The sequence below is a fragment of the Anolis sagrei genome, chromosome 1 (assembly GCF_037176765.1).
Source record: "Anolis sagrei isolate rAnoSag1 chromosome 1, rAnoSag1.mat, whole genome shotgun sequence".
In the NCBI taxonomy this organism is placed as follows: domain Eukaryota; kingdom Metazoa; phylum Chordata; class Lepidosauria; order Squamata; family Dactyloidae; genus Anolis; species Anolis sagrei.
In genome coordinates, this window is record NC_090021.1 from 130,901,667 (window position 1) to 130,914,893 (window position 13,227).

Below are 13,227 nucleotides of genomic sequence, written 5' to 3' on the forward strand. Positions count from 1 at the left end.
ATGTTTTTAATGATTGTTTTGTGATTTTATTGTTGGAAACCGGCCTGAGTCCCCTGATAGAGGGGAGAAGACCGGTATACAAAATTGCTAATATATATATATATATATAGAGAGAGAGAGAGAGAGAGAGAGAGAGAGAGAGAGAGAGAGAGAAACATGCAGGAAATAAATATAAGTTTCCATTTTGTCACAGTGACAAACCTGACACTTGGACACAAGAGCCTGGTGGACATCAGAACTTACAAACAAGATGCCTCTATGTCATCCTTGCTGTAGCCAGCTGTCTGGTCACTATAGGTTGCAACTATCTCTAAATAAACATCCAAATTAGAAATTGCTCTTGTCTAAACTAAGGATTAGAACTAGATGCATGGCTGCAGTAATACTATGCTCTTTAGGACAAAGGCACATTTTCACAGCTGAATGTGCAGTTTTTCTCCATATGGCAGATTGCAACACTTGCAGACTTCGTATCACAACTCACTGATTAGTACAGGCACACAAAGGATGTACATACACCACAGGCATTTCTGCACATACATGAACACTTCATTTAAGCAACATGGTCAGTGTGACATTGCTCAACTGGGGAGGAGAGGGATGAAAAAGTAAAACATTGCTCCAATGTATTATCACCACTGTCTGAATTAGCTATACAGCTGTAGTCCAACAAGACTGGAAAGGCAGCCTGGTTCTCACCAACTCTATGAGTTCATAATCAAAGAAAAGTAAGAGTAAGATTTTGTAGGAACAAATAAGCTGTTTCTAAATTTTTAGTTGCATTGTTACTCTTAGTGCAGCTTCCTTATTGTCCTACCTTCTACAGTATAGCCACAATGTACTAACTGACCTTTAGGGGAATGACATACAACATACTGTAACTTGGGTTACTGTTTGTGGGAAGCTGTGCTTATCAGCCTACTTGTACAGAAGAGATATCTATTTACTAATGTTCAACTATTTTCTGGCCATAAAGCATGGGGTTTTTCCAATTACTCTCTCTGATATCTTTCAGTGTCTTCCTCATTTTACTTTAAATACTGTATGTCTATATACACATGTTCAATATGAAACTTATAGCGTAGTGTACAAAAATAATAAATAGCTCCACTCTATTTTCATACCTGTCAGGAAAACTCATGAACCCCACCCCATTAAAAGCTCTTAATATAATATTAGTAATCACTAAAGAAAAGTAAATATTTGTAAACTTTTTACAAATTGTAAACATTTGACAAATTCCCAAGTAAGATAAAAACAGGTATATCTGTTGTTCTGTAGTCCCATAAGTTCTATTTTCATTATCTGTCCTTCGCAAATATAAAGGAAAATTTTTTTTGAGCAGCCTTGTAAATAAACTCAAAAAACTTTCAAACAATCCTATACTCATCCATTCAGAAACAGACTATTTCTTGAATTCAATTGGACTGCAATTTTAATATTTATTTCACTAGCTAGTAAAACAGCTAATGTAGGGGTGTGAATTTTGGACCCTGGATGACATGGATTCAAATCCCTGCTTAGTCATGGAAATCTGCTGGGTGACTTTGGGCAAATCACTTTCTCAAATGTACTTTCTCAATCTCAAAGCAAGGGAAGAGCAAAGGGCCTCTGGTCAAACCCCATGATAGGTTTGCCTTAATTAATGTTGCCGTAAATTGGAAACAATTTATAGCAACACTACTAACAGGTTTGTAAGGGTTAATATCTTTGTCATGCAAAGAGGTAAAAACAGCATGCTTTTAAAAAATCTTTTCTCAAGAAGACTAGCAGGAAATCCATTTCCTCACAGCTTGCTAACTTGTCCATATAGAACTCTTTATGCTTTGTAACTACCATGTAAGCTATAAAGGTAGAAGACACTTTAACTGACTTTCAGCTTGCAACAGATTTTCCCCATCTCGCACAGGGGTGAAACTATGCAGCCTGTGGATCACATATAGCTCTCAGAATCATTCAGTACAGCCCTTGGGATCCCCAGAGACGATCCCACACACCCCTGAAAAAATTCAGCTAAAAAAATCCCTGGTCTTTCCAGTCCCAGCAGCATAAGGAGTAAAATGCTTCCTGCCTCCTGCTCAGAAACAACAAGAATCGTGACATATTATGGCAGATAACAGAATACCATAGAGCAGAGGGCCTAGATTCTTGTGTAGGTACAGATTTTTGGAAACCAAGACTTTTTTAGGGAAAGGAAAAAATGAGCCCAGACATCTAGAATGAGACATTAAGACCCATCTTTCTTCTTCTGGTGGCCTTCAGATTTTGGGCTACACTTCCTATCAACCCCACAGTGGCCTGGGATGATTATATTCTGTAATGCAGAATCTTGAGAAGTACAACTCTGGGGGATCCAGTCTCATGTATTTAGCAGACACAGAAAATAATTAGGAGCAATAGAGGACTAGCGAGAGGCAGAAAAAGCTAGGCACTGTTTGATTGACTCATATAGCAATGCTACTGTCTCCCTGAATCATCAACTGGGACTTGTACCACAGCAGCTAAAGGCAGGAGTCAACTGTGTGGGAATCAAATTGGCTCACATTCAAACAGCCTTCAAGAAGAACTTAACCACCAGTATGGCATGTCTTCTATATGAGTTTCTAGAAAACCCTGGCACCCACAAAAGAAAATAAAATGTCTTTGCTCTCTATTTCTTGCTTTGGTTGGCAAGTAAAAGCTTAAATATGTGTTAATTGGAACTTCACGGTTACTTCAACCACTTTGTTACTTCAAGCAAAAAGCAATAAAATATTTGGATCTGGATTTTTTTTAATAAATAGAACTATTAGAGATAGTTTAGAATTTTTAGGTATGATGTTGTTCATTCGTTCAGTCGTCTCCGACTCTTCGTGACCTCATGGACCAGCCCACGCCAGAGCTCCCTGTCGGCCGTCACCACCCCCAGCTCCTTCAAGATCAGTCCAGTCACTTCAAGGATGCCATCCATCCATCTTGCCCTAGGTCGGCCCCTCTTCCTTTTGCCTTCCACTTTCCCCAGCATAATTGTCTTCTCTAGGCTTTGCTGTTTTAGGTATAAAGCATGCTAAAACATGCTGGTTTCAGTTAGACATTTCACAATCCCAATGAAGTCACACCAGTGAACTCTGCTTCAAAGAGCAAGTAGAACAAAAATATGAAATAATTTTAGGATGTCCCCACAGCTATTCTTTTCTTATTCCACAGCACTCTTAACTAGTTAAAAAAAAGAACTGGATACTATTAGAACACCTGGGGGGAAGGAATATCCCTTCCATTAAGGTTATGAGCCCTAAATAATAGCAATGCCTTAGCAGCAGCCCTGAAAGCAGTACTCAGTGTTGGCTGGGATCTTCCAAAACACATACCAGCAAAAAAACAGAAAAGAAAAAAAAGAAAAAAAGTCCAAGATATAGCATTTTCTTTTTTAGAACTCAAGTTAGAAAAGTTGGTGGCACCCTTTGAGTTCTTGGGGCTCCAACAGGAAGTGGCCAAGGAAGGAGCACCTCTGCTATACAGAGAGCCCTCATTCTTTACAATTCCCAATGCACAACACATCTTCAATAAACCGAAAGTCAGTGCTTTGCCAGAAATGACTTCCGATGGACTCAGAGCTATTTCATATTACTGATAAATAATTAGAACAGTATTTAGTTGTAAAATCAGGATCCCTCAAATACTTTTAGCCATTTGTGCCACATACTGTTACGGACACAATCACATCTAAATAGAGCTGTAGAATCTGAACTCTTAACTTATCCATCTGAATATAATTTTTGAGGTCTGACTTAAAAGAGAATGGGCAAATTTGGAGAAGGGTGGCTGTACTGCCACCCCCTCTTGAGGCCAGTGGGGGCTAAACCTAACCTTTGCAACTGAATTTGCAATTGCAAAGAGATGTGAACTCCATGTACTATTTTAAAACTAAAACACAGGAAGGTTGACGCTGCTGGGAAAATTCAAGAGCAGAATAAAAATAAGCATGGCAACCCATGGGCCATCTGATTCCATATATGAAGTACTGATATGTTAAATACGACCCAGAATGTCAATTAATAATTCTGCCAGCATGGGTTGCATTCTTCAGCAAATCAAGCACACTCAAATTCCATTCATTTCAACTGAAATTACAGAGCAGCAATTTACTAAATTTTAGAAGTGACAAATGAAGTAAAAAATTAAGAAATCAAGCTTGAAACAATGGCCTGGTTTATTTTATTTTTGGGTAATCTAGATTTTACAGCAAAGCAGATGCTTCTGTCTTCATAGAATCAGTTTTCAGAGCAGAGCTTGAAAAATTCATCAAGCAGTGCATTATTTTTCTTCCCAACTTTCAACAGATTTGGAGATCTTTCAATAGAGCTTTACTGCTTCCTTGTTCCTCTACATCAGTGTTTATCAACCCTCCTAATGCCACAACCCCTTAATACAGTTCCTCATGTTGTGGTGACCCCCAACCATAAAATTATTTTCATTGCTACTTCATAAGTGTAATTTTGCTACTGCTATGAATTATAATGTAAATACCTGATATGCAAGCTGTATTTTATTCATTGGACCAAATTTGGAAGATATACTCGATACGCTCAAATTTGAATATTGGTAGAGTTGGGGTGGGGGGTTGATTTTGTCATTTGGGAGGTGTAGTTGCTGGGATTTATAGTTCACCTACAATCAAAGAGCATTCTGAACCCCACCAGTGATAGTATTGGGCCAAACTTCTCACATAGAACCCCCATGCTTTGAAGGGACTTGCTGGCGTGAGCCTCCCACCAGCCTCACACACTTTCCCTCACCCCGCACATGCTCACCACACTGCCATAAGCCGAGCATGCCTGCTCTCCCCTCCCCACCTGGAGTCTCGGAAACAGCCCTCCCCTTGGCTGAGAGGCTAGCCAGTCACAGCGAAGGAGGGCTTTTGATGGGAGGATTCATCATCAGTTTCCAAAAAGGAAGAGAAGGACAAATAGAGAGATCTTCAGCCTTCTCTGCCAAAGGGTTTCCTAAGACCATCAGATGGTCTTTGGTAACCCTTTTGAAACCCCCTCACGACCCCCAGGTTGCTCTACATCCTAGTAATGCAAAATGAAGTTGTATGATTTGTTAAGATATCACAGTAAGAAATCCCACTTCACATACTACTCTAATTTCATCCTAAACATACTCACTAAAGATGTTCTAATTACACTTGTTTTCTGCAAAGGACTGAAGTTCTAGCAAACCATTTGAAATATCCCTTAAAACCAAACACTGCTTCAATTTAAAGTTCAGTTTCATGTTTATTCAAGAACAGCAGTTATTACAAACAGAAAATGTTTAGCCTAATTATTCTGAGATAAAAGGACGCATCACACTGTACTGCTTGCTGCAAAAGCACAAAGTATAAAATGTATACTATGTGCACTAATTCCCAGTTCATCTGAAAGCATACTTACAAACAATAAGTTGTCTTAATATCATTTTTCCTTTTCCCTTACTGAAATGATTTTACTTCAAGCTCATAGTATAGCATCTGTTTATCTAACAGCCCAATATTACCGCTCCTGATGAATTGAATGGTTGGAGAGGGGAAAAGTTAGCTAGAATTAAATTAATAATCTGAAGATTGTGTGACCTACAGTCAGTGTCTCTCAATGGATGAAGAGGAAACTAGAAATAATGATACTGGAGAAAGAGCCCTTTTTGCTCAACAGATGTATAACTCGCTGAAACACTCTGCAGTACTTCCATCAAGTGTCATTAATGTCATTATCAAACGTGGGTGATTCTCTAACAAGCGTAGATCCCTCCAGCATACACAGACAGGCACATACACTGTTCAGTCAATTCCTGTACTTTAGCCAAACAGGACTGAGTCATTTTTGCAAATGACTCCAGCTGCTTCTCCCCCCCCCCCCCCGCCCCAAACCCTCTTTCCAAATGCCTGCAGGGAGAAACTCTTGGAACAGAAACAAAAATCCCATTCCTCTTTCCACCATTAGGCATGAGGTCTCTGTTATCCCCAAAGATATGTTCCTATACAAGATCCTGTTGACAGCATCCTTTTCAAAGTCTCGTATTTAGAACTGTTGAAATCGCAAATCTGTCTTCCTTCCTAAAGGAAGGACTCTTTGTAGGCATACGTCCTTAAGAAGAAAAGGCTTCTGTTCATACTTGCAGATGAAGTGGGACATTCCTTCAAAGCTATTACTCCTCAAGATAAAAGTTCTTTCTAAAACATATCCACAAATTCTATCCCACTCTACAATGTTTGCAAGCAGAAAGTTAACATTAGTTTCCCATTAACCCAAACCAAGTTCAATAGGAAGCCAAAGAGAAAGGATCAAAGATGACACCAAAGTATTCCTGACATGGGCTAATGTCTCAGTGCAAGCAGATTTAATCAGGACTATTTCTCAATCACTCAGCAGAACTTCCAAAACAAACACATTTAGGATCAAAGTGAAGGCTGCAAAGTGAAGACTGCTACCTCAGGGCCACTCAGCAGTATGTTCTGCGGGGAGTTCTCTCAAAATTAATATCTCCAGCAATTATGCAAAAAAAAAATCTGTTTCAGGGCACTAATAATTCTTCTCTTCCTACCAATTCAGATCGTTTATCTTCAGACTCAAAGGCACACTTCTTTATGCCTTGCCCATCCCAACTTTCACTGAACCACTTGAATGTAACAATTGTTATTACCCTTTGCCTTTTCTAAGCACACTCCCTGAATAAGAAAGGAGGTTTTCATTTTCCATGTCCATCCAATAAAATAACTCAACCAAAAAACCCACCACTTGCAGGGTTTTTATCTCCCCCCCCCTTCCTGAAATGATGAAAAGCCAACACAGGGTGTGTATGGCATGTGTGTGTGTTTTAATCACTGGCACAAATACAAATCTTCAACCCTTTTTAAAACCATTCAGACAGAAAATTCCCCAAACTCATCCATATTGAGAAACAGTCTTAGTTGCATCCTCTCCTCGCCCCACCCTTCCAAGGCAAAAGTGGGCGCAAGGTATTTCCCCATCTCCTAGCCACCCAGAGGTTTCCTCTTCCATTCCTAGCACTTAAAACTCCAGAACTGAACTCTCTCAGGCCTCTTCTACACAGCAGAATAAAATCCAGATCATATGTTTTGAAATAGATTATCTGGCAGTGTAGACTCAGATAATCCAGTTCAATGCAGATGTGGAATATCTGCCTTGATATTCTGGATTATATGACAGTGTAGAAATATTTAGGATGGGAGAAGGACTCAGCCCTACTAAAGGAAATAATCCTGAAATACTTTTGGGAGGGATAGTACATCTAGATCCTGCCTTGTAAAACTATTAAGACCCCTTTTGATGACTGGATGACTTTGAGATATCTTGCACTTATATGTATACAGTGAGACCTCAGTATCCGCTGGGGTTTGATTCTAAGGACCCGTTTTATATACCACTGTCCTATTAACGGGACTAGAGCATCCACTGCTTTTGGTATTTATGGAGGACTTAGGGTGCATCGACACTGTAGAAACAACGCATTTTGACACTGCTTTTATCACCAGCGCTCCACACTCCATAATCCTGGGATTTGCAGTTTGTTGAGACAGCAGTCCTGTTCGACAAAGAAGGCTCAAACCCTCCTCAAGACTATAAATCCCATGGTCCAAACAGCATTGAACCATGGCAGTTAAAGCTGTGTCAAGCTGCATTAACAATTTCTACAAGGCACCTCAGTCCCCACTTGGATACTATATCACTGGGCACACAATTCCCATTAGAGTTAAATGGTATTCCCTGAGACAAAATGGGGAAAAAACCAAGTTTGCTTTCTGGATTTGTTTTCAAGCCATGGAAACAAAATCAGCAGATGAGGAAGGCTGATGGGAACTTCACTACCAAATAATGCAATTTGAGCCGAATGATATGGCGAGTGTAGCCAGGCATGGGCAAACTTTATCCTCCAGGTGTTTTGAACCCCCAACTCCGACATGTCCTAACTGCCACGGCTGTTAGGAATTGTGGGAGTTTAAGTACAAAACCCCCGAAGGGCCAAAGTATGCCCATGTCTGGTGTAGACTCACATAATGCACTCCAATCTGAAGTATATGGTGAGTGTGTAGGCCACATAATAGAGTTCAATCTGAATGACAAGGTGATGCAGTTAATATCTGAATGATATGGTGAGTACAGACCCACATAATGCAATTCAATCTGAATGATATAGTGATGCAGTTCAATCTGAATGATATGGTGAGTGTGTAGATCCACATAATGCAGTTCAATCTCAATGATATGGTAAGTTTAGACCCACATAAAGTAGTTCAGCCTGAATTATATGGTGATTCAGTTCCATCGGAATTATATGGTGAGTGCAGACCCTCATGATGCAGTTCAATCTGAATGATATGCTGAGTGTGTAGACACAAATAAAGCAGTTTAATCTGAATAATATGATGGTCAATTAAGTCTGAATGCTATGGCGAGGGTAGACTCACATAATGCAGTTGAATCTGAATGATATGGTAAGTTTAGACCCACATAAAGTTCAGTCTGAATTATATGGTGATTCAATTCAATCTGAATGCTATGGTGAGTGTAGACCTACACTATGGTGAGTGTAGACCCACATAATGATGTTCAATCTGAATGCTATGGTGAGTGTAGACCCACATAATGCAGTCTAATCTGAATTATAAAGTGATGCAGTTCGATCTGAATGACATGCCGAGTGTCATTCAGATTGAGCTGCTTTGGACCCACATAAAGCAGATTGAGCTGATTGGACCCACATAAAGCAGCTCAATCTGAATTACATGGTGATGCAGTTCAATCTAAATCATATGGTGAGCGTGTAGACCCACATAAAGCAGTTCAATCTTAATAATTTGATGGTCAGTTCAGTCTTAATGATATGGTGAGTGTACACCCACATAATGCAGTTCAGTCTGGATTATATGGTGTGTGGAGTTCTACTTAACGCAGTTCAATCTGAATGATATGGTGAGTGGAGACCCACACAATGCAGTTCAATCTGAATGATATGGTGAGTGTGTAGATCCACATAAAGCAGTCCAATTTAAATAATATAGTGGTCAGTTCAGTCTGAATGATATGTGAATGTAGACCTACACAATGCACTTCAATCTGAATGATATGATGAGTGTGTAGACCCACATAAAGCAGTTTAATTTGAATTATAAGGTGATGCAGTTCAATCTGAATGATATCGTGAGTGTGTAGAAACACATAAAGCTGATCAATCTAAATAATATGGTGAGTGGAGTCCTACTTAAAGCAGTTCAATCTGAATGCTATGGCGAGTGTAGAGTAGACCCACATAATGCTGCCGAATACACACACGTTGCAGCCCAAGCCGAGAGATGGAGCAGTGCAGACCCACCCGCCCCATGGGGAGAGGATGCCCCTTCCTGGCGCGGCCTCCCTTTGTCCCCGTCCCGCCCTGAGGTGGCTCCCTTGGCCCTTGCAACTCACCAGCAAACTTTCCAAATTGACGGGGGAGCGGGGGTCCCGGATCATGGCCTCCAGCTTCCTCCGCCGGCCCGGGAGCAGCCCGTCCTCGGTGCCCGCGGGCGCTGGCGGGGCCGGCATCTTCCCCGCCGCCACCGCCGCCACCGCCGAGGGGGCCGGCTGCGGGGGCCGGTGGTTCATGCCTCCCGCTTCCCCCTCCTCCTCCTCCTCCTCGCCTCCTGGCTTCCTGGCGATGGCGGCTGCTGGGCCTCGAGGGGGGAGGAGGAGAAGGCGCCTCCCGCCGCCAGCGCCTCCTGCGGGGCCTACTCCGAGAAATCCAGGCGGCGGCTCAGTCCCGGCCTGGACCGGCCAGGCCTCTCTTCTGCCTCCGAGGGAAGGGGAGGGGAGGGAAGGCCAGAGAGAGAGAGAGAGAGGCCGCCCTCCTCCTCCTCCTCCCCTGGCTGCTGAGGGCGGGCCCCCCTCTCTCCCTCTCCCTCAGTTCCCAGAGCCAAGGAAACGGGCTCAATGGCGCCTCCCAAACTCTCCCCTTCTTCTTCTTCTCCTTCTTTTTCTTAGGCGGGAAAACAAGCCGCGTCCCTTCCCCTCAGAGGGGCGGCCTCGGCCATTTTGCGCGTCAGGTCAAGCCTCCTCCTCCTCCTCTTCTCCAAAAAGGGAGATTTCTCTCACACACATTTCTCTCTCTCTCTCTCTCTCTCTCTTTCCCCCTCCCTTCTGCACTGTGGAATTGATGCACTTGGATACCACTTTAGCCGGCCTGCCTCAAGGCTGAGTTCTACTTTTTCTACTCTGGGGGTCCTTCCACACAGCCCTCTATCCCAGAATATCAAGGCAGGAAATCCCACATTACCTCAGGCCCCTTCCACACAGCTGTATAAAATCCCACATTATCTGCTTTGAACAGGAATACATAGAATCAAAGAGTTGGGAGAGACCTCATGGGCCATCCAGTCCAACCCCATTCTGCCAAGAAACAGGAATATTGCAATCATAGAATCAAAGAGTTGAAAGAGACCTCGTGGGCCATCCAGTCCAACCTCCTGCCAAGATGCAGGAATATTGCATTCAAATCACCCCTGACAGATGGTCATCCAGCCCCTGTTTAAAAGCTTTCAAAGAAGGAGCCTCCACCATACTCCAGGGCTGAGAGTTCCACTGCTGAACGGCTCTCACAGTCAGGAAGTTCTTCCTCAGGTTCAGATGGAATCTCCTTTCTTGTAGTTTGAAGCCATTGTTCCATTACTTCCTAGTCTCCAGGGCAGCAGAAAACAAGCTTGCTCCCTCCTCCCTATGACATCCCCTCACATATTTATACATGGCTATCATATCTCCTCTCAGCCTTCTCCAGGCTAAACATGCCCAGCTCTTTAAGCCGCTCCTCATAGGGCTTGTTCTCCAGACCCTTGATCATTTTAGTTGCCCTCCTCTGGACACATTCCAGCTTGTCAGCATCTCCAATCACGGTGCCCAGAATTGTACACAATATTCCAGGTGTGGTCTAACCAAGGTGGAATAGAGGGGTAGCATTACTTCCCTAGATGACATTGTGGACTCAGATAACCCAGTTCAAAGCAGATATTGTGGGATGTTCTGCCTTGATATTCTGGGATATAGGATTGTGTGGAAGGGCCCTGGGGCACACAAGGCGGCTCTAGTCATGAGTGTCTCTGTAGACAGGCAGGAAGTCCCCAATTTATGAACAGGAGAGGCTCTGTCAGTTGGATTTGTATATAAGTAGGAGCAGGGACATTTCTTAAGTGTAACTCCACAGACATCACACTGGCAACGAAGATCCGCATAGTGGTATTCCCCATAGTAACCTACGGATGTGAGAGTTGGACCATAGGGAAGGCTGAGCAAAGGAAGATAGATGCTTTTGAACTGTGGTGTTGGAGGAAAGTTCTAAGAGTGCCTTGGACTACCAGAAGATCCAACCAGTCCATACTTCAGGAAATAAAGCCCGACTGCTCATTGGAAGGAAGGACAGTAGAGGCAAGGATGAAGTACTTTGGCCACATCATGAGAAGAAAGGAAAGCTTAGAGAAGGCAATGATGCTGGGGGAAAAATGAAGGAAAAAGGAAGAGAGGCCAACCAAGGACAAGATGAATGAATGGATGGGATCCTTGAAGTGACTGGCTTGACTCTGAAGGAGCTTGGGGTGGCCATGGCCAACAGGAAGCTCCGACATGAGTTGGTCCATGAGGTCATGAAGAGTTGGAAGTGACTGAATGAATAAACAACAACTCCACAGAGCTGTATAAAATCCATATATGACAGTGTGGACTCAGGCCTTATATCCCAGGATCTGATCCCAGATTATCTGCTTTGAACTGGTTTATATGAGTCTCCAATGCCAGATAATCTGGCATAAGAACATAATCTAGGATCAGATCCTGGGATATAGGGGGCCCTTCCACACACCCATATAACCCAGACTATCAAGGCAGGAAATCCCACAATATCTGTTTTGAACCAGGTTATCTAAGGGCCCTTCCACACAGCCCTATATCCCAAAATATCATGGCAGGAAATACCACAATACCTGTTTTGGACTGGAATATATGGCAGCGTGGACTCGGACAACCCAGCACCCTTCCACACAGCCCTATATCCCAGAATATCTGATTTGAACTGGGTTATCTGAGGGCCCTTCCACACAGCCCTATATCCCAGAATATCAAGGCAGGAAATCCCACATTATCTGAGTGTGGAATCAGATAACCCAGTTCAAAGCAGATATTGTGGGATGTTCTGCCTTGATATTCTAGGATATAGGGCTGTGTGGAAGGGCCCTTTGTCCACACTGCCATATATTCCAGCTCAACTTCAACTGCCATGGCTCCATGATATAAATCTCTGGGAGCTGAAGTTTGACAAGGCCTTTAGCCTTCTCTGCCCAAGAGGGTTGGGCCCTCCCCAAACTAGGGATCCTTCCACACAGCCATAAAACCCTCAAGGTAGAAAATCCCACAATATCTACTTTGAACTGGGTCATCTGAGTCCATACTGCAATATTTCAGTTCAAAGCAAATAGTGTGATTTTATTCAGCTGTGTAGAAGGGGCCTTAGATAACCCAGTTCAAAGCAGATATTGTAGATGACCTGCCTTGATATTTTTGGTTTTATGGCTGCGTGGAAGGACCAATAGATAGATAGATAGATAGATAGATAGATAGATAGATAGATAGTGGCGTTTCACTAAAAAAATGTATCAGTTCCAAATTACATAATAATAATAATAATAATAATAATAATAATAATACATCACACAGTCCTAGACGCTTGGGAAGTGTTCGACTTGTGATTTTGTGATACAAAATCCAGCATATAGATCTCGTTTGCTGTGACATGCTGTGCTTTTGTGTCAATAATAATAATAATAATAATAATATACTCCGCCCCATCTCCCCAAGGGGACTTGGAGTGGCTTACAACAGTGTAAATACTACAACAATAATCAAAATAAAACGATTATAATAAAACAATAAACCAATAACAATAACTCATTTAGATAGAATGAACACAAGTAACTAAACAATGCTGCCAGTGCCCCTGTTCAGAAGATTTCACCTCACTTTCCTCTGAGAATTGGATTTTGAAAAAAATTAGCTTGTTATGCAAACAAGGATTGGTGAGAAAGCTTCAGTGGGGACCCCTACGGCTCCCCCCTTCTCTCACATAGCTATGCAGCCAGTCACCGGGGCTAACTATAGAGGCTTGAGCTCAGGCCGCAGGGGAGGGTTTCTGGCCCTCAGCACATTTGGAAGGCATTTCGCTCCAGTCAGGCCC

At 42.6% G+C, this 13,227-nt stretch overlaps 1 protein-coding gene across 4 annotated transcripts in view; it reads right to left on the minus strand.

The window, feature by feature from the left end:
- ROCK2 (Rho associated coiled-coil containing protein kinase 2) overlaps nucleotides 1-10,072 on the minus strand; it is a 102,899-nt gene extending 92,827 nt beyond the window's left edge. For 2 of the 4 annotated variants that reach the window (XM_067468619.1, XM_067468616.1), the window contains exon 1: nucleotides 9,444-10,072. In XM_067468619.1, coding sequence (XP_067324720.1) covers nucleotides 9,444-9,620 — 177 coding nt within the window. In that variant the 5' untranslated portion in view covers nucleotides 9,621-10,072. The remainder of the gene's footprint in view (nucleotides 1-9,443) is intronic. The other 2 variants (XM_060787553.2, XM_067468624.1) reach the window with 1 other exon arrangement.
- Between the last annotated feature and the right edge of the window lie 3,155 nt (nucleotides 10,073-13,227).